The sequence below is a fragment of the Nothoprocta perdicaria genome, unplaced genomic scaffold (genome assembly GCF_003342845.1).
Source record: "Nothoprocta perdicaria isolate Ctin4 unplaced genomic scaffold, notPer1 scaffold_192, whole genome shotgun sequence".
Lineage (NCBI taxonomy): Eukaryota > Metazoa > Chordata > Aves > Tinamiformes > Tinamidae > Nothoprocta > Nothoprocta perdicaria.
In genome coordinates this window covers 488,794-511,697 of record NW_020455116.1, presented here as the reverse complement: position 1 = coordinate 511,697, position 22,904 = coordinate 488,794, and the positions used below count along the sequence as shown (strand labels likewise).

Here is a 22,904-nt window from a genome sequence, read left to right as displayed (position 1 = left end):
ACAGTTGTAAGGTCTAGTTTCATTATTCAGACTGCTGGGCCTGCAACCGTGGGCCAGCGTGGAGAGCTGTGCCGGGGTTTGTCATCTCTTCCATGCAGAAGTGCAGTAAACTGGGCCAGGCCTTGGAATCCCACTGCTCCTGAGGCACCGGTCAAAGTAAACCAAGTCTCCCTGCTTCTTTCTCTGCGTGGATTTTGCCCTGAGGTTTAGGGGAGATGAAAAGGTTAGGAGACAGCACAAGCCCATCCTCAGAAAGGCCAAATCTGGGGAAGAAAAAGGATACAAAGATAAGGCTTGGTGTTGAAGGAGTGAAAACATCTCAACAATAGCACTGAAAGAGGGAAAAGTCTCTGGAATGAATGAGGCYGAGGACTCTGTGGAGCACCCGTCACTCTCCAAGAAAGCAAGCAGGCCTCTGGAGCAGGAAAGCCCAAGGGGTGACTTGCCTGGGAGCTGGAGCAGCATCAGTGGGAGGCCTGGGGTCTCCTCACTGGGTGAGCTGGGGCAGGCGTGCTCAGTGCCAGGGACAGCTCCAGCTGGAGTCGTACGTGTTGAGGCAGTTTGAGAGGTGAGGGAATGGCAGACTGGCCCAAAAATATCAGAAAGAATCAGAAAGAATGAGTTGGTCAGCAACTTGGAGCTACATTTTTGTGAAAAGATCATCTCTCCAGTTTGATGACAAATGCTTAATTAAGAAGCTGAAAGGTGGCCCTGTCACTATCTCCTCTTGCTCATACTTCCCATTTAGGAAAAAAAAAAGGAAAACTGAGTAAGGTGACTTGTGTGTGTTTCTGCATAAGATTTGTATGAGGAGGATGTGTTGTGTACTGATGGAGGTACGAATTCTCCAAGGGAATTCACAGGRTGAGAAAGATCATTTTGAAGCTTAACATTGCTAGCAAGTGAATTCCTGAGCCCATGCACGCTCTGGAAGCAACTGCTCAGATTGGCACCAAGGGGTGCAGTGAATGTGCCTGCATGCCCTGTGCTCCCGTCTCTCATCCTGTGAAATAGTTACTGCGCTCTGATTTCCTTTTGGAATCACGGAGTTTCAAATTGGACAGCAATTTCTGGCAAAGACAGGAAGTGGAATTACTGGGATTTTGCTTTCCATTCCCTGCCACGCTGGGGCTGGACTTAACCTTGTGCTGTTTTAAACAGGAATTATGTGAGCAAAACCCTTCTCATTCTCTCACTCCCTCTTTTCTACCGCAAAGTGAAAGGAGGGGAGAGCATCATGTTCCTGTTTGCTGTAATGAGATTGTCCTCTCGGGGGAAACTCCTGCAGCATCTTTAACATGACTCTTGCCTCGATTTATGATTCTAATTGGTATGCTCTGGCTCTTGTTTATTAAGTGACCACACGCAGGAATCTTGTCTCTCATGCACTCCCCATAAAATATCTGCGCGTTTCATTAAATCTCAGCATAAAAAGAAGTATTTCCTGGCAGAGGGCTGTTCTAACAGCGCCTTGCAAGTGTGCAGAAGGGTCCCAAGGTCATAGGCTCCTTTCGAAGGTTAATTAAGTCTGAAAGAAAGGTATTATGTTGTAATTAAATAGTAATGAGCGAGAGGCCAGGAAGTATTTTGTGTATGATGCAGTACCACAAGGCAGAGCCAAAATCATCTGCAAATTTATTATTTTATTACATATTCTATTATAAAATACCCTTGGGTGTCAGTGTAATTTCTAGTCTTCAACTTGCATATGACAGAAGGGGGATTAAGTGGTCAGCACTGTCATGCATATATGTAATCATAATACATCTCAAGAGTGGTGCTGGGAACTCTAATAACATTTCTGTCATGCTGAAGAGGGCTTCCATCAGCGGGGCAGTGCCCCCCAGTTATGTGCACCGTCCTTTTTAATCAGAGTGGAAAACACCATCTTTGCTGTGTTCACAGTGGAAAAGCTCTTGCAAGTTTTCACTTCTTTCAGTAGCAGCAGAAGAAAAGTAATCGTGTTCATGACCCTGCTTAAAGAGCTCATCAAAATTTCTCTTTTAGTTTTTAAAGCTTGTGGGGTTAATATTTCAGCGTGTTCAAGTGTATCAGGCAGGATCTTGGCCCAGGGCCGCGGGCAGGTTGTCAGTCCACGTGCAGGTTTTTCCCAGCCGTCAGTGGAAATGAGCTGATTCAGGYGTCGCACCTTGGCTTGCTGCTCTCTGTATCTGGTCTCTGTGAAGGGCGRGTGATTCTAGTGGCTGAGTGCATTATAATAATTTTAGAGGGAAAAACATGGATTGCCYGTAGGTTGTAGTTTTAGAACCTTACTTCTGTGCTTTAATAATTATTTTAATTACTTTAGCCTTTTTTTTTCCCATAGGTGAGCACTTCAGCACTGCCAAGCTCTTTGGGCAAAGAAAGGGACAATGGGATTTGTCTGTCTAGGAGACTTGCACCTAATTGTGCCTGGTCTAGCTAAAGCATTGACACAAATCTAGGAACCTATACAATTTTGTAAATGTTGAGTGTCTTCTACCTTATTTTAGCCCTTCTGTTTACCAAAATAAGTCAGAAGCATCACTGAAAAGAAACTGTTCTTGGATTCCACAGCCTGAAAGCTGAAAAAAATAGTTTATTGCAAAAGGCCCTGGRCTCCTGCAGGTCTGCCTTGCCTTTCAGGGTGTGTAGGGCTGAGGCGGGATAGAAAAATCTTCCTACCTTTGTCATTAGGTGTAGTCACAAATCCTGATTTTGGCTGGTGCACACTTATTTTGCATGGGAGCTTGAATTTGTATCTCACTACCTAGAACTTACTGGTAGTTTTGCTTGCAGTGAAATACAATCCTCCATTAGTCTTAAGGAGGATTTTCAGTTTCTTTCTGAGGGCAATTAAAGAAATAAGTTCAGTGAGAATTTTTCTGTCATCTTAGTAAAATATGGCCCCTTCTATCATTATGGAGCAGATTGGACTATTCTCCTAATTACATAATTTGGAAAACCTATATACCTGCGAATAAATGACTCGCCAGTATTGAAATACGTGGAAAGATGTACCAAGAAGTGGATCAACCACCAAAAGAAAGGTCTGTGCTGCTGCAAGTGCTAAGTGACGTCTCTAATGACAGCATAACAACAAGTGTAAGTGCCTGCACATGGAAGCAGAGGGAAGGCTGCATTTTATCAGACCTCTCAGTGTCYTTCCCGAGGAATAAATGCTATTACTAGATGCAAAGATAAATCTCCATTTTTTCTGGGATCTCATCATTGTACATATATTTTTGATTGATAGATCTATTGGAATTTGATTGGAATCAAATCTGTTGGAATTAGATTGGAATATCTATTTCTGATTCTGTAGGAAAAGTTACTTGGTATTTGGAAATTTAATAAAGGAGTAAATGAAAATGATAATGACCATAGTAGGGYAACTTAGTAGGACAGCAGTTAATGGTTTTATAAGTATTTTTTTAATCATAGTAAACATTGAAGTCGATGCAGGGGGAATTTTGTCTAAATATTTGATACAGTGAGCAGAGCATCACAAGCATCAGAGTTTAATTTTTTTCAGACCCTCTAATTATTCTCATTGAAAATGTRTGATTTTCATTATGTAGCTTGTACAGGCTCCAAGATAGGGGCTCTTTAGACTATGTACTACTTACTARAAAGAGATGCTCCTGGTCTGAGATACTCCAGGCTAAAAGGGGGCTAAAAGGAGGAGGCTTGGAGAGGGGAGGAAATGGAAGAGAGAACTCTATGTGTATGTTTCTGATGCCTCCATTGTGTATGCAGACTTCTCTGTGATTTTCATTTATGAATGAGCACTAAATCTGGATAAATTTGATGTCTGTCAGGTAGGTAGCTCTCTAAATACCATTGTTTGCACTCTAGATTCTATAGTGGGAAGTGGCAGTAAGCCAAACGCTGCAGAAAAAGAACGGAGGGCTCATTAGAGTTTCCTTAAAACCATCCTTCCAGAATGAMATTTCCTTGCATTTGATGATTATGGCCAGCTCTACGCTGTCTAATATACACACTGTCAAAGAGGAATTTGGTAGGTAAGTCCTAACCCCAACCTGGGCATTAAACTAAAGATGCCCCAGCAACAGCTAGACATTTCTGCTTTGCACAAACACAGGATAGTGCCCAGTCTTTCTGACTAATTAATGTAGAAGCGTTTGGGGGAGGGAAGGTTGTTTCTCATACTTACTGAAGAATATCTTGTCTTAAATTGGCCTTGTGGGGGAAACAACCCCAGYAGCACAGAGTTCAGTGTGGCAGACTATTTCCTGCCCCTCTCAGGCTGCTGTTTTACTTCAGCCTGGGCTCTCTGCTCTTGCAGCTACCCTGATCCCAGGTGCTGAGCTGTGCTACCCCTAGGTCAGATTTATATGCGCTGCAACCCACCACAATGTCATTGCAGCCTTGGGGACCCTTCACCATGCCCTTTTATTTTCTCTTGTTCAAACTTGGACTTTTGGGGTAACAAAAAATTACTGGAAAATTATATACAATTTAGATRTAGTGAAATGCAATAAATTAGTTTTGCATCCTCTTCTGGTGTGTGGGGTCTGCATGCACTTAAAAATGTGACTTTACTTCTGATTGTGAGTTTGCATTGAACTCCTTGTGGACTCAGCACTCAGCAGCTGTGTTGGATTTAGCTGTGATGGTTTAAGATGTAATGAGCCCCGAGCTTCACTCTCCCTGGAGAGGCAGGATGCTACTTCTGTGTGTTAAGCTACATGGTAGGTATGTATATATATGTGTGTGTGTGGAGGGGGGCAGGGGCTTGTATGGCTGGGAACTAGTGAGAATTATAGCAGATATGGCAGATTATAGCAGATATAGCAGATTATAGATTTGGATTCTTGGAGCCTGATAATGATTTCTGTGGTTAAATCTTTGCAGTAACAGTGGAAATGACTTTGCATTTGACTTGAAAACAGTGTTATTTGCACACCTTGACCTCTTGCAAGAATTTACTGTGTTGCTGCATTTGCTATGAGTTTTTTTCTCAGCATCACTTAACTGTGTAAGAGAATGTACTGGCAGTTATGGTACCCATAGTRCATTGAACTTTGCTAGAGAGTTTAATAAGCTGCGAGTAAAATCTTAGCAGGCCAGATGAGTAGTCCAGCAGTATTTGGCCTGGTTGCCTYTTCTCAGGTATGAGAGTTGGGCTCTCCTCAGCTGTCTTTCCTGGTGGTCACRGCTTGAAGGGGGRAAATTTGGTAAGAGATGAGTCCCCTTGCCTTCCAGCCCATCCTCAAAGGTTAGAGGAACTGGGGACAGCTGGACTCAGCCCTTCATAGGGATACCAAATTACCAGGGTAACTGTAGGCCTGACTCTGGCAGGACCAGGTTAACGAAGAGCCTGTCGACTGTAGGTCCGGTCACCTGCAAAACAGTGAGTCGGGTTCACAAATGGCACCATTTATTCAAATGCATTCAAATGCAAAAAAAACCATTAAGAGAACAGGTTTCGGATGCCAGTACAGGAAATTCTCTGCTACAGTGTGGGGTTCTTGGCTAATGTCTTGTGTACAAATGTGCAATCAGCACTCACCCCAGAAGACCAGAGAGGGCTCTCAACCTCTGGGAGTCTCCTCAGGCAGTGTCCTGAACAGAGTKGAGGAAAGAGGTTCAGCCTGTCGACTGATCCAGAAGTTACTATGGAGTCTTCCCTCTCTCCTCTTCCCACTTCTTTCCTTCTTCCTTCTTTCTCCTTCCCTCGTTCCTCCATCYTRCTTACTACCCTCCTTAGTTCACCATTTATATATTTTCTTTTACATTTAGGTGGAATTTGAATGACTGGTCATACTTACTTTTTGTTATAGATTGGTTTAAAAGGCCTCTCGAGTTAATCAAAAGTTTATAGAGCATKCTCATTGAGGAGTCATCGTTCCTTGGAAGCAGGTAGCTTTTGGGATGAGTTATGTATTGGTATTATATGAGATTAGAATGAGGAGAAGTTTGAGCCAAGTCCATCACAAGGGACGGATCTGCCAGCTCCGTTGGCCCAGCACCAGACRTCCTGTCGTACTGGGTGGCTGATGAGCTGTGTGGGACGGCCAGGCTGCCGCCTCTGCAGGGGGTGCAGCAGAGTTTGGCCGYGGAGTCTTCGCTCCGCTCCTCCCTCCGTTCACTCATCAGCTGCAGGCACCATCAGGTCGCTGCCTCCGCAGGGAGTCCAGCAGAGTTTGGCCGCGGTKTCTCCATTCTGCTCCCCTCTTCGTTCACTCTCTTAGTGGGTTCTGGGAGGGCAGATTGTGTTGCCAAGGGCAACGTGGAGAAGTGRATTCCATAGATTCCGTACATACCAACCGTCCCGAAGTGGTAACTGTCTCTCACCTGAAGCAAGCTTCTGTAATGCCAAAACTTCTAGTAGGTCCTGTTTTTTTCTCTGATTTCCTCTTTCTCAACCAATTTTCTCACACTGTTTCAATATTTAACAGCTGTGAACTAAATTATCAAATAATATCAACTAGATGCTCAGCTGCTGTAAGGTATCTTAGCCCTACTAACTCTAGGTGAATTTCTCCAGTGTTAGCTGAGGACAAGACAAAATTTTACCACCTGAGCATCTGTGTGATAGTTGATCCTTTTGGCAGGGGAGGAGAGGAGCCCTGTGATAGGAGGCCTTCAGGATTTGGCCCTACACTTTTGCAGTGCTAGATTCTGATTCCTTCGTGTAAGAAACATCTACCATTACATTAGACTCCATCACTCTTTTGACATAGGCTGTGTTGTGCTTAGCTTGTAGTGGCCATGGCCAACTTCCAGGCCTTCCCTGAAGAGAGGTATTTTTTGGAAACTGTCCTGGCTACTGAGCTAATCACRCATGTGATTGCAACACAGCAAATGCAACAGATCAACAGCAAGATTAACACTCAGATTARCTCAGTGACAGTCTTGAGGAAAGTAGCTTACTTGCTAATAGGGGTCTCACTGATACTGTTTGTGTTTGGTAGGTTTTGTTACAGGTAGGTTTACTAAGTAATAAAAATTTAGGTCCAGCAAATCACCATCAAGCAGATGTCCTTTTGCATTTATTATGCTGAAAYGCATAGGTATGAACTTGCATTTTGCCTACCTACCTTGCATGTTTTAGCAGTTTAAGCATCTTACAAAAGAAAATAGCAAGAGATAGCAGATTTGTTCCATTAGATGAGTACATTTTKTCCATACCTCTGTTTAATTTCTTAAGTGGAACAAATATAACTTTGACAGAGTATTTCAATTGAGTGCACTAGGTTTTGATCAGAAGGTAGATGTATTTGTCTGAGAGGTGCATCTTTTGCTTATCTGTAACTTTATACATATACCAAGTGACTATAAAAGACTTGTTTGTCCTTTCAATTTAATTAGAGTTTTATCAGAGATATTTGAATTGCAGTTATATTAACTAAAATGATTGTTTGAAATACTACTACTTTAGTTGAGGGAGATGTGATTGCGTGTATACACCTGCCAGCTTTGCTCAGTAGAATTTCCTTTCTGGTACTTGAACTCTGAGGAATGGATTGGAGGGCGACAAGAAAAGGATGAAAATCTGGAGATCCTCCTGTGGCAGCTGCAGGAGCCCTACAGAGGTGAGATGCTCGGGCACAGACCGGAGCATGTCGGGCTTCCCCTTTTCCAGCAGCTCCTGCGGAGCGTTGCAGGTCTGCCTCTCACCAGCGCAGTTAGTACTAGCCTTGCAAGAATTTCTGTTAAACTTCTTAGTGTTACGTTTTGCAAAACGCAAGATGTAGAAAAACACATAGGAGCATACAGTGTATATAAGCTGAGGAGAAATGGGAGCCTATTTTCTTGATTGCATTTGGTGGAAACGATGCTTTGGGTGCAGGTTCCTGAGCATCAGATAGGGCCCAGCTCTCATTTTGAATGTGCGTTTATCTCTCTAATTAATGCCTGGGTGCTGTGTAAGAGGTGTGGGTACCTTTTGAAATGCTAGTGCTGCTGGGGAGCATCGTGCTTCTCCTGTCAGCTGAGCAGAAGGTGCCGCAGAGGTCAGTGGTGAAAAGGGTAAAAAAATTTTGCCTCCCGGTGACTTACCAGATTTCAGCCATACAAAGACAAGAGAGAGACTGCTGGCAGCTGTGTGTTACYTTATCTCCTCTCTGTTCTCTACTAGATGAAGTAATATGTTTTGTTCCTTAAGGTGTAGCCCTAACATTTTAAGGATCCTCAGTATATTACTTCTCTATGAAATATAGCATAGCTGATCATTGTCTGGGCTCCAAACCCAAGAAATTTTTTTGGACGTACTTGAGATACCCAGACACATCTTTATAGAAAGATTCAAGGGCTGGGAACTTGCTTAGTGCCTGATATACTGACAAATTAGAACCCAGAACAAAAGATATTTTATTTAACCATATGGAAGTCAGCTTTAACTCAGCACTTACATTGTTGCCAAATGATCTGGTTTTCTCCTTAAGACTTTGTGTCCTTTATAAATATGTTTTTATGTTGCTGTTCTCTTTAATGTCTGTTTTTCCTCTCTGTATGAATTCTACGGTGTCAAGATGTCTCTTTTCCTGTCAAGAAACAAAAAAATCTCCTTTCTTCTTTTTTGGAGTAGGTAAATGGATACTAAATGTAGGACAAGAGCTTAAGTGTTCTCTCAAGTGAGAAAGGAGAGTAAGCAAATAATGAAAACAAAGAAATGTCAATGAATGAATCTTTCACATATAACTATTTACTGTTTGATTGCACTTGACTTAACTTTTAAGAGTTCTTATTAGTGTGAAAGTTCACAGATAGAACACCTAGAGTTAAAATATCAGTCACCAGAATTGACTTATAAAAGTRTGTAATAACTTTCTAATCCACACAATTAATTTTCTCATATAGTGACTGGCATTCTTCCATTTTTTTTAAAGTACATTCTGCCATCTGTTTGTTGATGCCTTACATTGGCCTCAGTCAGATACTCTCRTTTACAAGAGATCGTCCTTGCTGCCTTGCGCGTCTTCTTTCTACTTCTGTGCGGCCTCGTGTCCGAGAAGCTGATGGCCTGTCACCTTTGGATGAGTGGCTACTCATCCACAGCTCCGAGATCTGCTCTTGCAGGGAACTTGAGCTGAGCCACCTGCGCCTGTTCTGCCGCTGTCCCCAACTCCAGGTGACACCAGGACATGGTCCATGAGCCTCTCTGTCCTCTCTTCCGAGAGGCGCTAGGTAGTCCCAGCTTCACTCTAAGGTGGTGGCAGCAGTGCTGYGTTCACATATGCTTTGTCAGGGTACCAGTCTGTAGATAATAGAAAGAAATAGTTACCTGTGGAAGTTTATTGTACTGGTTCCTGGTTTGGTTTGGTTTTGTTTTCCAGGGAAAACAAGAGGGAATGCAGCATCATAAAAAGCAAGTGACCAGTTCTTAAATCTTGGAATATCTTCTTACTTCGTATTGTATTGGTTGTAACTAAGTGAAGAAGATTTGGAAACATTGGCAATTTAAAAAGAAAAGAAGGATAGTTGCAACTGTCATTAAGCCCTTTCCTTGCCACTAAGAGATAAAGTTTCAAAGCAGGGAATTAGTGGCATGATTTTTGTTAATGAYAATGGGAGTTAGTTGGCTTTCCCCCCACAGAAAATGTCCCCCTGATGCCTGCTTTGCGTAGCAGTTTGAGCTGAGGATAATCTGTTCTGCAATTTATTTCAGATATTTTTTATTATTTGCAAGGTGACACTGCGTGCCAGGCAAGCATAAATGAATGCATTATTGCCCTCATATCTTCACACAGTTTTATCCTTTTCTTTAAATCATAGCATTGRCAAATAAAATAATACTTTTATGTTCTTAAGCACCAAGTATTTAAATAAATGAAGGAGAAAAGAAGCTCCTTTCYAAGGTTGCCAAATACTACCAAGTAGTTTTAACCATAGAACTTCCCGATTATAGTGAAACGTGGGTCTTCAGTAGAGGGTTTCTTGCCAAATTTGTTATACAGATTTACCCTAATCATACAAATGTTCAAGAATTACTGTTCTGTGCAGTCAATTGCATTAGAGCTTGACAGTGTCTTGGAAGAAGGGATGGGCTCTGGGGGGAGTTGTTTGTTTTTCTGTATTATTGCAGCATGAAGTGCAGTGGCCACCACCATGCTACCATAATGCAAATATTGTATAGTAAAGAAGGAAGATTTGTGKATTCTAATACCAGTGATGTGAACCATGGGGTATGGAAAAGAGGGCTGGCTGACTTGGAAGGAGYTTTGATTGGGAAGCAGAGGGTTGAGGAGCTTCTAAAAGCTGTTCTTCACAGCCTGTTATTGTYAGGGCTTAGAGTGGCCAGTGAGAGATGAATGAAAACAAAGTGGTTTCTGTGATGTTGGAAGTTAGTTAATAGTGTCAGTGCCCTGACTGCAGCTTCTGAGCTTCAGGTGTGCTTCAGGCATGGGAGCCTTGCAGGTGGCACTGGAAAGGAGCCTATAAATGCAGTCTATGTTAGCTCTGAATATGCTTTGCCAGCCAACATTCTCTTTCCCCTGCGAGGGCGGACCTCTGTACAACTGGATGAGGCACCTGAGGGAGATGCTTTGAGACAAAATACAAATAACACTTACTTGTGCTAGAGCAGTCTATGGGAGTTGAAAAGACACTTTGATCTTCATAGCAATTAGCAGCCGCCTTTAGCAGGCTTTAACTTAACATCTTTTTGCTGAGAATAGCCCTTATTCTTGTCAAGAGTGACAGTCTGACAGTCAGGAGGGCAGGCTGAGAGTGTGTCTTCASACAGAGGTTTATTTTTCTTTAAGCTGAATGTAGTGTTTATGCAGAAGAAGTGCTTGCTTTTCCAAGTACCCACCTATGAGATGCTAATGACTTGACTCTGAAAGGCAAGGATGGCTTCATTCATCTTCACGGTGTTGTCCTGCTCCCGAGGAGCTGGTGGGTGTTTGTTACTCTGAGGTAAAAGCCCCCCTTTTTTCAGTCTATTTTTAATAGTTTAAAAGAAGGTCGGGAACCCGCTCTGCCCTCAGGTGCTACCGATGGGATATGTGTGATTTGTCTGCGTGGGATTGTTCCTCGTGCTATAACTGAAGGAAGCAAAGGTTAGCACAGACACTGTCTTTAAATGTTCAAGTCTCCAATGTTAACATTTGTTTAAAAAAGGTTAATTGCGTGCAGTTATGTGCTCTAGGAGCTACATCATGARAAAAGTCAATAGTACCAGGAAACTCCAACTTTGAATTAATGATACCACTGAACACTTACACCAGGGCAATTTATTTAAGGAGACAACACAGTATTTAATTATGAACTAACTGCTAAAGTGCGGTGTGAAAGAATAAAAAAGGCATATTTAGCGCTCCGTGCTGAATTCTTCAATGAGTGAATGAAGAACCAGGTCTATAAATGTTTTAGATTTAACATAATGGTGTTGAATGCTTCAACATAAAACTGCTTCCAGTATTAAGCTCTGTGGCCAGTAGTTTCAGTAGGTTCCCCCCCCTCTTCCCCCCCCAAGACAAAAGGCACAGTTGTGCTTGCCTAGCAGGCAAACCTCAAGGGGGAGAAATGGYTTCTGCTTATTTTGTAATCTGTCTCTAGCAAGAGTTAATTACTGCCTTATGGTACAGGTGACTAAAACCTCAATAATGTGTCTTGAAACTACAGCAAATCCTCTGGAATCTGTTTTCAGGCTTTTTTGGGGGGTGGGGGACATTGCAGACATGGTTTTATCCAGGCCAGCATTTGGGGAGTTTACCAAGCTGCTCAGGGAGCATTCAGCCTCTGCCCTATCTGAATAAGATCCCCTTGGAGAAGATCCACTCTCTCACARTTTTGTGACCATGTTGTCTTTTCTAGGAAAGCTTGACTAAACCTTTACAGATTTTCGTACTGAAAAYCTGCTTTTTTGAGTTAATCGTTTAACTATAGAAGCACCTTTGGATCTTCAGCTGGAATCCTTCTTGGCCTTCCTTATTCTGTAGCCAATTTAGATGGATATCCTATGGCTCTAAAACATCCTGGAGCAAACAGAGGAGCAAGAGCCAAGGAAAGGTAGCTAAGAGAAAGGAAAAACTCCAACTGAGCCCTGCCCTCCGAGGATCACACCGCGTGTTACGCTTCCTGAGAGCTCTAGAAATGGCTTAGACTGCACTGGTCTCATAGCAGTTTAATGCTTTGGCCCTGTCAGGGTTACAGTTCACTCCCGCTCAATATCAGTGTAAATGRGAGGAGAATTAAGCTGGCTGAACTATTTGTGACCTTATACACTTAGCGATAATTAATAGGTGTACAGATTGATTAAAACATGCTTCTGAAGTGCAGCAGACTGCATCCTCCTAAGTGCTTAGAGATTAAAATTAACAATATATGATGTATGGTGCACGATACATTTTTTAAAGGCTGCTGTTTAAACTTAATAGAGGCAGAGTGCCTCGTTACATTTTTCTGGGCAGTGCATTCCYGTGAGCAGGGGTGGCCAGTGCCAGGCGGGAGCTCTGTAATGGATTCACTCGGGCCTGCTCTCCGGAACTGCTCCATACCCTGGAGTGAATGCAGAGCAATACTACAAAACAAGCAAGTTGCAAACCACTTTTTACAATGTGTTCTTAAATTACTTCACTACGAGCTCTTCCCATGTGTATCCCGGGTATTTCTCCTTTTAATTTTTCAGCTAGTGCCCCTTCTCTGAGGGGAATCACTCTTAGGCCAGCCTGCCACATGTCAATGGCTCCTCTTCAGCCTTGTTAATAGGAGAAGAAAAGRCTTTGACTAATTGCTGTTGACTTGAATCAGGCAGTTCCTCACACAGAGCTCATGAGTGCTAAATCAGAGGCCCAGCTTGTGCCTCTGGGTGGAGAGCTGGCCTGCTCTTACTGGYCTGCTGCTCCATCAGCCGCAGAAGCCGGCAGCTTGGGAAGAGAACGCAGAGCTGTTTCCTCTTGTTCGGGAGACAGGCAGTGGGAGCTGCAGTTTGCTCCTGATGGCTGGTTTTGGAAATCATGAGTGCCTCTTCCCATCCTCCTTGGTCCTAGATGCAGAAGAAGGAAAAGGGAAGAACAGAAGAAAAGTAAGGGAAAGAAGAGCAGCTCTTGGTGCTCTTCTAGGAAGAGGCGGTGTTACGTAAAGTGAAGCTTGGACCTTTTGAAAGTTAAAATTTCCCAGCCAGAAGTAATTACTTACTATCTAGAAATCCTTTCTGGTTTTGAAGGAGTTGCAGCTGAGCTATTTAAAGAGAATGTTTTGATGGATTTCTTCCTGGCAGAGCAGACACGTGGAGGCTGTGGAAGCAGAAATTACAGGAAAGCAGAAATTACAGGGTGCTTGCAGAGCACCCCTGGGCGGCAGAGGTGCTTGCTTGCTCTGAGCCTGCTGGTGGTGAACACGCTGCGGTTCAGCTAGCTGCTAGTGCTCAACTGGTTTTAAACGGGAGGAGAGCAGAGGCTGTGCTGAAGCGTTTGACTTCGCAAAGATACATTTGGGGCTAATTCTGCCTCCAGACAATTAGGCCTCTAGAGGCACTTGCTCAAGGGGTGCRTTTGGTTATTTAGAAGCGCTGCAGCTTGTACTTAACGGGGAGGAAAATGACAAAGATAGCTTTGGATTTGCGTGCAGTGTTTCAGTAAGATAAACTCCCTTAAGACAGGGACTTTTTCATCAAAGTTAATATGTGTCTTAACAAGTTGACTTTCCTTGACAATTGCCTGTTTTTCGTGCTGCTCAACCTGCTGGGCTGCCGCACAGTGCGGCAGGGTAAGCACATACATCTGAGAGCACTGTTATAAAGRCCTAAAGTGAGTTTGTTTTTAATGCCTTTGCCTCTGTAAAGGTACAAGGAAAATCTGTTTATTGCCACAGAACCGCTGTGCACCTTTTCTTAYGGCCCTTCTCTCTCATCTAAGCCTTTAGTGTTGTTTGCCTGCGACTTCAGAGTTGGCATTTGGAATTGCTGCTGCAGCTTGAGATGTCACACGGAATGTGACTTGCTCATTGATTTAAATAAATAAACAAACAAATACTGTTACAAATAAAAAATACACTCTGACTTGTGGAGATGTGTGAACATCTAAAGAGGGTGTAGCTTACTCATAAAAGAAAATTTAACGATTTTGCAGTCAGACTGTTAACTTACATCAGCTTTCTTTTAACATATTTTTAGCATATCTTTAACGTATTTTTCCCCTTCCTTTGAGAGATGACTAGTTATACCTTTGCCCTTTAGCTCTCTTAAAAAGAAATACTAAATGTAATAAGGTGGTTGATTTTTTCATTTGACTGCTCCTTGCTTTCCTTTCAGCTTCTTGCCTGATTACATCAGTGGTGATTTTGATTCCATTAGGCCTGAAGTCGAGGAGTACTACAAGGTCAAGGTAAATTAAATCTCTTTGATGTGTTTTTGTTTGTTAGAGCGCTGTAGCATCCAGGCCATTAGTGCCCCTGTTGGTGCCCCTGTTGGTATTAAGTGTTTTTAGCTCCAGTTGGTGTCTTTGAAGCTCCAGATGTGAAGCACCTTGTAGGCTGAGATGCTGTGCTCCAAGTGGCACTGTACTGAAGGTAAGTGCAGGAGTTGCTCCTAGACTCCTGTGTAGGATGTGGTTTCATAGCACCGCCTCTAGAAATGGAACTGTTTATCTTTTCTTGTTTAGAGATTATACCATCTAGAAACTATTAAAACTTTCTGAAAAATCAGCTGGTGTTTTTCTGAGAGACACAAAGCTGTGAAGATTAACCCTGCCTGCCCGTTTCATGCATGGCTGGCACCTACCCACAGAAATTATATAGAGAGCTTCTGTAAGTGTGAAAGTGTGATTTGATACGACTTTATCTATTAGCGAGAAGCTGTATGTGGAAACATCTATCTCTCTGATTACACACTGAAACATTGAATTATGCCCTGACTACTTCTGGGATTGATTAATGGAGTGCCCTCCTTAATAGATTYCTGGACAAATTCCTACATACATTAATTTATCCCTAATGTAGCCAACACGTTTCCAGTGAGCACTGTAAATATAAACTCATATTTCTTAGGTTGTAGGCCTAATTGTCAACTAGATTCCTAACATGTTTAGGAGTTCTCTCTTTAAAATACTGATCTGCATGGTCTTCAGTTGCCTGCTTGGATGGGCTTTTGTGCTGAGAGCACAAGTCCTAGAAGTCTTGTCAAGTCTTAGAAAGCAGCTCTCTGTAAATTCACAGAGTTCACAGAGCAGTATGTATTTGATCCTCATGAGCCAGTAGACATAGAGATCCACCATGTGTCCACTGCTGATTCAGTATGTGAGACTTAAATTTGTGAGTTCTCATGGATCTGGAATGTGATTCCAGTCCAACTTTAAAGTCTTTCCTGATAAAGTTGGGATCAAGTGGATAATCCCTCTCTGAGCAATGTGTATTTTTATATATTCTGTCATGTTCGTTAGTAGGGAGAAGTACGTGGGGCCTGTCTATCTTGAGGGAAGAGCTCAAGAAAAAAAAAAAAGTGTATTTTTTTTATCTTTGGATTGTAGGTTGGGAAATTAAAATAAAATAAAAGCTTTGGCTTAGTGCCATTGAAGACCAAAACCTCATTATCTGTGAGTAAATGGTGAATTGCAAAGTGCACTGTTGCATTTGGCAGGACTGTTAGTACTAATGCATGTTAATAAGTAGGTGACACCTGTAGGTTAAAGATTGTTGAGTAGAGCAGAAGAGGAGATGAAAGCGGTGAGAGAAAGGGAAAAGAAAGCAATAGCATGGTGAAAGGGATAAGCTAAACTGGTTTTACACTGCCACAGGGGTTGCTTTTCTACTGATAGCATCCCTGTGGTCAGCTCCACTGTAGCTGGCTGTTGATGTGTGATTTACATGCTATTTGTGAAGCCCTCATGAACTGTCCTACTCCATAAAAGGTTTATGCACCCATGCAAGCGCTGTGCTGATGGGCTGCTAAAGGAAGCAGCATTTCGTTGGGACTGTGAAGATACGAGAGCATAAACGAGCTTGTGGGTCCCAAACTTGAAATTGTCACATGTGACAGGGGGAAAAGCAGTGTGACTGTAGGGTTTTAACTTTGAATGTGTGTGTGTGTGTGTGTGTGTGTGTGTGTGTGTACACACACATTTGTATATACACATCAACACATTTTTGTGCATTTATTTCTATATTGAGCTAGTGTGATCAGGAAATTTGAATGATAAATATAGGTGGAAATTTAAGACAATCTTGAGCAAAAAAAGTATTAAAACACAGAATTTGAAGACATCCACGTTTGTTTTATGTTCAAGTACCTTGTCCAGTAAAAGTGCTAGCTGTAACCCAAGCTACTTTCAAATCCACTGGGATGTGGAAATGTGTTGATGACCCAAACCAGGTGAGATCTGCTTAATTAGGCAGAAAGAGAGCTTCAGGTGGAGCAAATCAGCCTCACTCCACTGAGGTGAGGGGAGGGGAGGGGAGTGTCCCCTTCTGAACTGCTGTTGCTTCTTCTTTTAGTCTTCTTTCTTCAGCAGAGCACTCACTCTGTAACCCACAGGTAAGATTTTACCCACTTAAGATATGCGTTTTTAGAGGCTTATTTCTATCACACTGTCCACCCCAGTATTAATCTTCAATCTGTATCAAACAGTGCTTTGAATTCAAGTGTTCTCTGTTTTTTAAGGCAAAAAGAAAACACTAGTGTGCTTAACAAACACTTTTCTTTAAATACTTGAGCCTAGAATCAGGGATGGGGTAAGCTGTTATTATTTAGAAATATTACTACGTTGTTTTGAGCCTTGCCTTTTACAAATTGTTAATGATTGTGAAGGGGAAAATGAAGGAACTGTTGTTGCAAAGTTTGCATTAATGCAGTGTGGTAGTTCTTAGGGTGAAATGGGATGAGAAATTCCATGTGTTGACTTAGCTGATTAGTCTTTCCTTGTGAAAAATAGCACTTTTCTGTGATTTTTTTTTTTTAATTTTCACAGTCAATTATTTCAATATTAACATGCTTGTTGCTCCTACAGCCTCCCCCTTTCCCTCTCTTGCTTCTGAATAGTCACCCTTGCCAGAATGGAAAGTCGGAGGTGTTCTTGGCACACACCATTCCTTGTAAGCCCATACACATTCATATAGCCATATCGCTTGAGTTTCATTTGTCCAGGCTGCTATCAAGAGTTTCACTAGTTAGGCAGAGCTCTCTGAGGCTGAACATGTTACATTACAACAGTAAAATGCTTATTTTTCCATTAATGATCAGCTTCTTCAAGGAGTTAGGTTTTCATAACAAGAATACTCTTGTTGACATTCCTGATACCTACCCTTGCTCTTCCTGGCAAGCTCCCTCTCCGTTTTTTCTGTCCACATTCCATGAGGCTATCCTGGCTGTTTGCCTTGCACTTGTCTTGAATTTTTCCTAAGCACATGCACCTGGCTTGAGTTGCTGCCAGGGCAGGGTTAGGAATGACTAATATAAGCCTCAGTTTCATCAAAATTCACATACCATAGATGTTCATATTTTTGGTGTTCTCTCTCTCTTTTTTTTTTTTTTTTATTTTTATAGATAGCCAATGTAAATTATTACTGAATGTTACAGAAAAGAAAAGTTAAGCTTTCAGAAAACAATTATGTGGGGTAAGTCAGAAATTCTCTTCTCTGGTTACAACCTTGCTGTGACCTGTAAGGAAATTGGGTATATTCCTTAGCTGATGCATAGCTAAATCATTGTGGTCAGCAAAATCAAGTTTGGAGAGATGGAGAAACTATAAAACTTGGAGCAGTTTGTGTAGGGTATGTGTGGAGGGAATATAGAAGAAAATGAATAAAATAGCAAGATACAAGTTGTGTAAACTTCTCTGTTGCTTAAGTGTTGCTTAAGATTGTTGCAAGTCCTCCTGTCAGGCCTGGGCAAGTGCTGCTGGAGAAGACAGGCCCTTCAGTATTTTAATTGCAATGATTTAAGTTATATTGGGAATTAAAGCTATTTCTTCTGTTCTTGTGAAACTGAATTTATATTTCCCTTTGATTTTTATAAACTAGCTTTAGAGATTAGTTTTACTTGTGGACAGCGTGCCATAGGGCTGCATGTTTGACACCTTCTCCCCCTTCTTTTTTTTTTAATGCCCTTATTGACAGAGATTAATGCATTATTGCTTCTTTTTAAGTATGTGAAGATAGCACCCTGCTAGTTAAGAGGAGTTACTTCTTCATGGTGAAGCTTATGGAGGTTTATCAGTTATAAAATACATTCTGGTTAAGAAGTGGTTGTGTCAAAGACAGCATAGTGCAATGCTGAGTAAGAAGGGGGAGTGTTGAAGTCAGTGCCTGAAACTAATTCCAGGTTAGTCAAGAACAGCTGTGGGCCTGACTCCTCCATCCCACCTGYGTCATGCTAGGCTGTTGCTGCCCAACTCGGAAGGTTTTACATGGTGAAAGCAAGAGCATGAATGTGACTCAGATAGGGGCTGCAAACACCATATACGGGTTTGCAAAGCCAAAGACTTTTAGTGGAAGAGAGGAACTTGAGACCAGTTCCGCTAGTGCTTTCATTTGAGAAAATATTATATGATAACCAACGATGGAAATTTTCCCTTAAAGAGGACTATCACCAACGTGGCAGAGAACCTCCTTTAATTAAAGTTCATAAAATGGGTTTCTTCTCTTCCCATTTATCTTCGTTAGGTGTGGCAAGCCATGCTAAATGAAGAGATCTGAGGGAAAAACTGCTGTTTTTCCATTCTTCATGGAAAGTAATTATGCAACCGCCTGTGAGTGTGATGCGCAAGTGATGAGTTTGGCATGTTATGCTTTGGGGAGAGAATAAGCAACCACGGACCGTATGTTGTTCAGCTTTAGCTTTACTTGGTTGTTTCTGTCATCTCGGTTTGCATCTTGCCGTGGTTGGCTAAGTAAATACTTACATTCATTTATTCCTTATGTTAAAAAACAACTTGCCAGTCCTGCAAGGGCCAGTGGTGCTTTCTCCTGCTCTTTAAAGGGTTAAATACCATTAAAACTGGATAAAACTGCTCCACAACAGGACCTGGACTCTCATGTCCAAAATCCCCTTTTTAAATCCCAGCATGCTTTAAACAGAGGACAAAGACCAACAATTTAATATTCTTTATTCTGTGTATCTTTTGTCAGCACTAAAAGACATATTGAGAAGAGTCTTTGTACTTTGACTATAGCTAAGTATGCGTGTTTCTATGATCCCATAATACGTGCACTGACAAKCTCTCTGTGCATGGTCTGAAGTGCGCTGAGAACGACACTGCACAGAGCAGAGAGCACTTGCGGTGATATTCCTGACACTGCAGTCTCGCCTGCCTCTAATTCTAGCTGCACGCTTCTATTTCTGAAGGCTTTTAAGCATTGCTTTGAAGATAAAAGAGCCACTTGTGTTGTTACTCCTCAAACAAGACTCTCCATTTCTGAAGTTTTTGATGTTATTTAAAATCATGCYGGATCTGCACCTAACACCTGGGAGCAGAAGGTGGAATCCAGTGCCCTTTGCAATCCAGATGATCCACATTTAATGAGATTCCARTTTGACTCTTCCACTAGGCAAGCTGCATGTGCTTTAAAAGGCTTTGGTCAGCATTGCTTCAGACATGTAATTGCTGTAAATTTATTTACAAACTGTATTGCTTTTCCTATTCTCTTCTTTGTAGACCCTGTAGAATGGCTTGTTTTTTATAGAATGACCTATTTTTTATTATTACCTATTTTGAGTTGACTTTTGTTTCTGGCATTCTTATTATGTTTCAAGGGTTTAATGGTTATCATTGCTCTAGAAATGGTTAATAAACATGCTGTGGATATTCTCTTTTGTTCTGTGATAGAGCATCTATAATTAGGTTTAYAAAATATGTTTATAGCACTGAAGTTCTGCTGGTACATCTCCAACTTGTATACTTTCCTGATGAACTGCAAGCTTTTAGAGTCATATTCCCTATCTGCTGAAGCCGAATTTTTTAATAATTCTGTAAACTAAAAGTTAATTCATCTTCAATTATTATTGAAATTCCAGTACATACAGAAAAGTGGTAAATCTGAAACTTTCAGAATACTTTTTCCAAAAAATCTGAAAAAATRTCCATGACTATTTTAATTTACCTTTTTCCCCCCTACAATGTATTATTTTTCTAACACTAAGTTTTAACACAGGATGGAACTGTCAATATTAAGACACTTGACTTCAATCCCACTTGTTAAATTGAACAGTTTTTTTGAAGAAAGTATGTATTATTTTAGGGCCTGATTCCTTTCTTGGAAGAAATCATTCCAAGATTTGGGAAGGAGCTGTAGCAGCTGGGCAGGTAGATGCTAGCAGTTCATCCTTGCTGTTGAGTGGGCTGCATCTCTCTGGTAGTTACTGAAAAAGCTTTCAAGAGATCGGTAGTTATGTTTATTCCGCTGAAGGTAGCTCTAGGGAAGTGTTGTACATAGTGAAATTCGGCATCTGAAATGCTGAGGGTGCCCGGTGCCGCCTGGACTTGATTTCACACACATGTGGTTATGTACCCGAGTTCAGAGGTGCCAAGACGCCCCTCTYGGGCTTTGCTCTGGTGAGTTGGGACTAACAGACCGGTCCAGCAGAAAGAGGACCTTGCTGCCCACGCTGGCCGAGCTGCGGAGAGCTCGGAGTGACCCCGTGTCCCTGCGAGGACAGGCCCTGGGGCGCCCGCCCTGCTGTCCCCTCTGGTCGCTTGCTGCCAGCGGCGGCTATTCCTCGTCACTGGGTGCTGTCGCTTCCTGAGAAACTCACACCGTATCCCATTTCTTTCTTCCTTTTCTTCTTTGTTCTTTTTCCCCRAATTTTCCTCATGAATTAAATAACCTACTTCTAGACAGTTTGCACTCCGGAGTTTTCCCTAAGCTCTGCTGYGCTACCATATGGTCAGGGGACAAGCAACCAAAAACCCTCTCCTGTTTGCGCGTGACAAAATCACAGGCTCTTGCTGTTGTAACCCCGTGACTGGCTGCCACCTGYATGGCAGCACTTGCGGCATCGCAGGCAGAGGCTCTTGGGCAACAGCCTTGGAAGGGAGTTGCAGCCTTTAGAAGGAATTAGCTGCCCATCTGTCAGCTCGCTACAAAACAGAGTGCCAAATAACTCCTCAGACAACCAAACAAATCCCCTAGTTTAATGAAAAAATGAATGGTCACGTAGAACCAAATTAGAACTGTTTGGTTTGGTTTTTTTTCCTCCTCTGGTGTATTTTTATTAGAGGAGCCCAATGGCTTAATGTAGATGTAGCTTCATCAAATTAAAATGATACATGCCCTGGGGTGATGCTGCTGTTAATAATTCAGACTATTTTTGCCGTTTATGTTTTTGGCCTAGAAGCTTTCTGCCTGTCCTTGCTGTGCAGTTATTCCGCGGGAGCTGTGATGCAGGGGGCTGTTCTTGAGGAAGATGTCAGAGCTCTTGCCAAGATCGCGTTTCCAAGCAAGCTGCACGGGTGGTTTCAGTTATGTGGATTTCTTACTTGTGCCAAATGGAAGTAAAGTCACAATGTTCTAGAAATGCTATAAATGTGTGAGAGCTGCTGTGCTTGGTGGCACTTGCAGAGGTGAGCGTGGGTCAGACTCATTCAGCTGGTAACTTGTCCCAGCAGCACCGGCGTGGAAAAGCTTTCGACAGCCTTTGAACRCCCGTATGGGCCAATGCCCAGCGATGCTTCTCACACAGACTCTTCAGCTTCCAGCCGTGTGTGGCTTAAAGAATTCCTGAGGCTGTATCTCTGTGTTCAGCAGTCCCGCAGTTTGTGTTGACCGTGCAGAAAATTTGCCTTTTGCACTTTGTTTTTGAACTTTGGCTTTTTGATTATCTTGTTTAATTGTTCCAGATACCTATATTATAATAAACAGTGGCTAGACATACTTCAACCACCTCTTCTTCCCTACAGATGCGAGTATGATTGTAGTCAGTATTTCTGTTGGTATGTACATACGCAGGCCGTGTTGTATATTCCATTCAACATGGCCCAGATTTTGGTCAGTTTATACAGTGTTTTCTGGCTTGCAGAGTTAATATATGTGTAATGACTGGCACATGTTCACATGGAAAAGAATGTTTCCTAAAGCAGGGGCTCTCAGACTCTGCGCTTCCACAAATCTATGTTTGTTACACAAAAAAGCAAGACCTCTGTCCAGTTCTCAAATGTCATCCTTTACATCTTCACCAAAGGTCGCAGTTTACAGAAAATAAAACACATCTGTTTAAATGCAGTCGAGACTTAACAGGAAATGCAARATCAGTTATACAGCTTTTTTTTTAAAGCATGTGTTGTGTTTGTTATCTCCYGATGCTGTACGTAACTCCTTTTGAACCTGAATAAACACAGCTCACTGCTACTAGTGTTGTAAGAGCAATGTAATATCCTGGAGGCTGTTAGATCCGGAGGATATTTAAGTTTTCCTTCTGAGGTCATTGAGATCCCCATGTACTGCTTTCCTCTCACGAGTACCCTCGCTGATGCTCAACTCACTGACAACAGGATGTGCAAGAAAACTGTGCCACATGTGTGAAAAGTTGCATTTGGTGGTATTTTAGTCTTGCATCCCATGTCAGCTCAATATTATGTTGCAGAGTAAGATCTGTTTCTCCCTTTCATTGGTTATGGCCTGGGGAGGGGGAAGGGTAGAGGGTTGTTGTATTAGACACTTGAGTTAACRCCCCAAAGAGTCGTTCAAGAATAGTAATTTAGTGATAATGTCCAAGAGAAGCCTTATTTTAGTCTGTCAGTCTGTGACAGAGCAAGTAGAAGAAAAATTTGAAGAGAGAAGTGTGTTGAATTCAATTTGTTTTCTGTGCAGGGGACAAAAAAAGTGTTTTAAATCATGGCAACTTRATCTGAAGGAAAAACTTGAGTAGAGTGATGTGCTTGGAAGGAGTGTGTGTGATTAAGCCTCTTGAGCCAGAAGAGACAGCTTTAACATAACGCTAGTTGGTTGAGTTTGAAGACTGAAATGGTAGGTATTTGTAAACATAGATGGGCTCTATGCATCCATTTCTTCTTTTTAGAAATTTC

At 42.1% G+C, this 22,904-nt stretch overlaps 1 protein-coding gene across 2 annotated transcripts in view; it reads left to right on the top strand.

The window, feature by feature from the left end:
• The window catches only part of TPK1 (thiamin pyrophosphokinase 1), a 268,355-nt gene that overhangs the window by 109,944 nt on the left and 135,507 nt on the right, over positions 1–22,904 (top strand). For both annotated transcript variants that reach the window (XM_026037199.1, XM_026037200.1), the window contains exon 4: positions 14,204–14,276. In XM_026037199.1, coding sequence (XP_025892984.1) covers positions 14,204–14,276 — 73 coding nt within the window. The remainder of the gene's footprint in view (positions 1–14,203; positions 14,277–22,904) is intronic.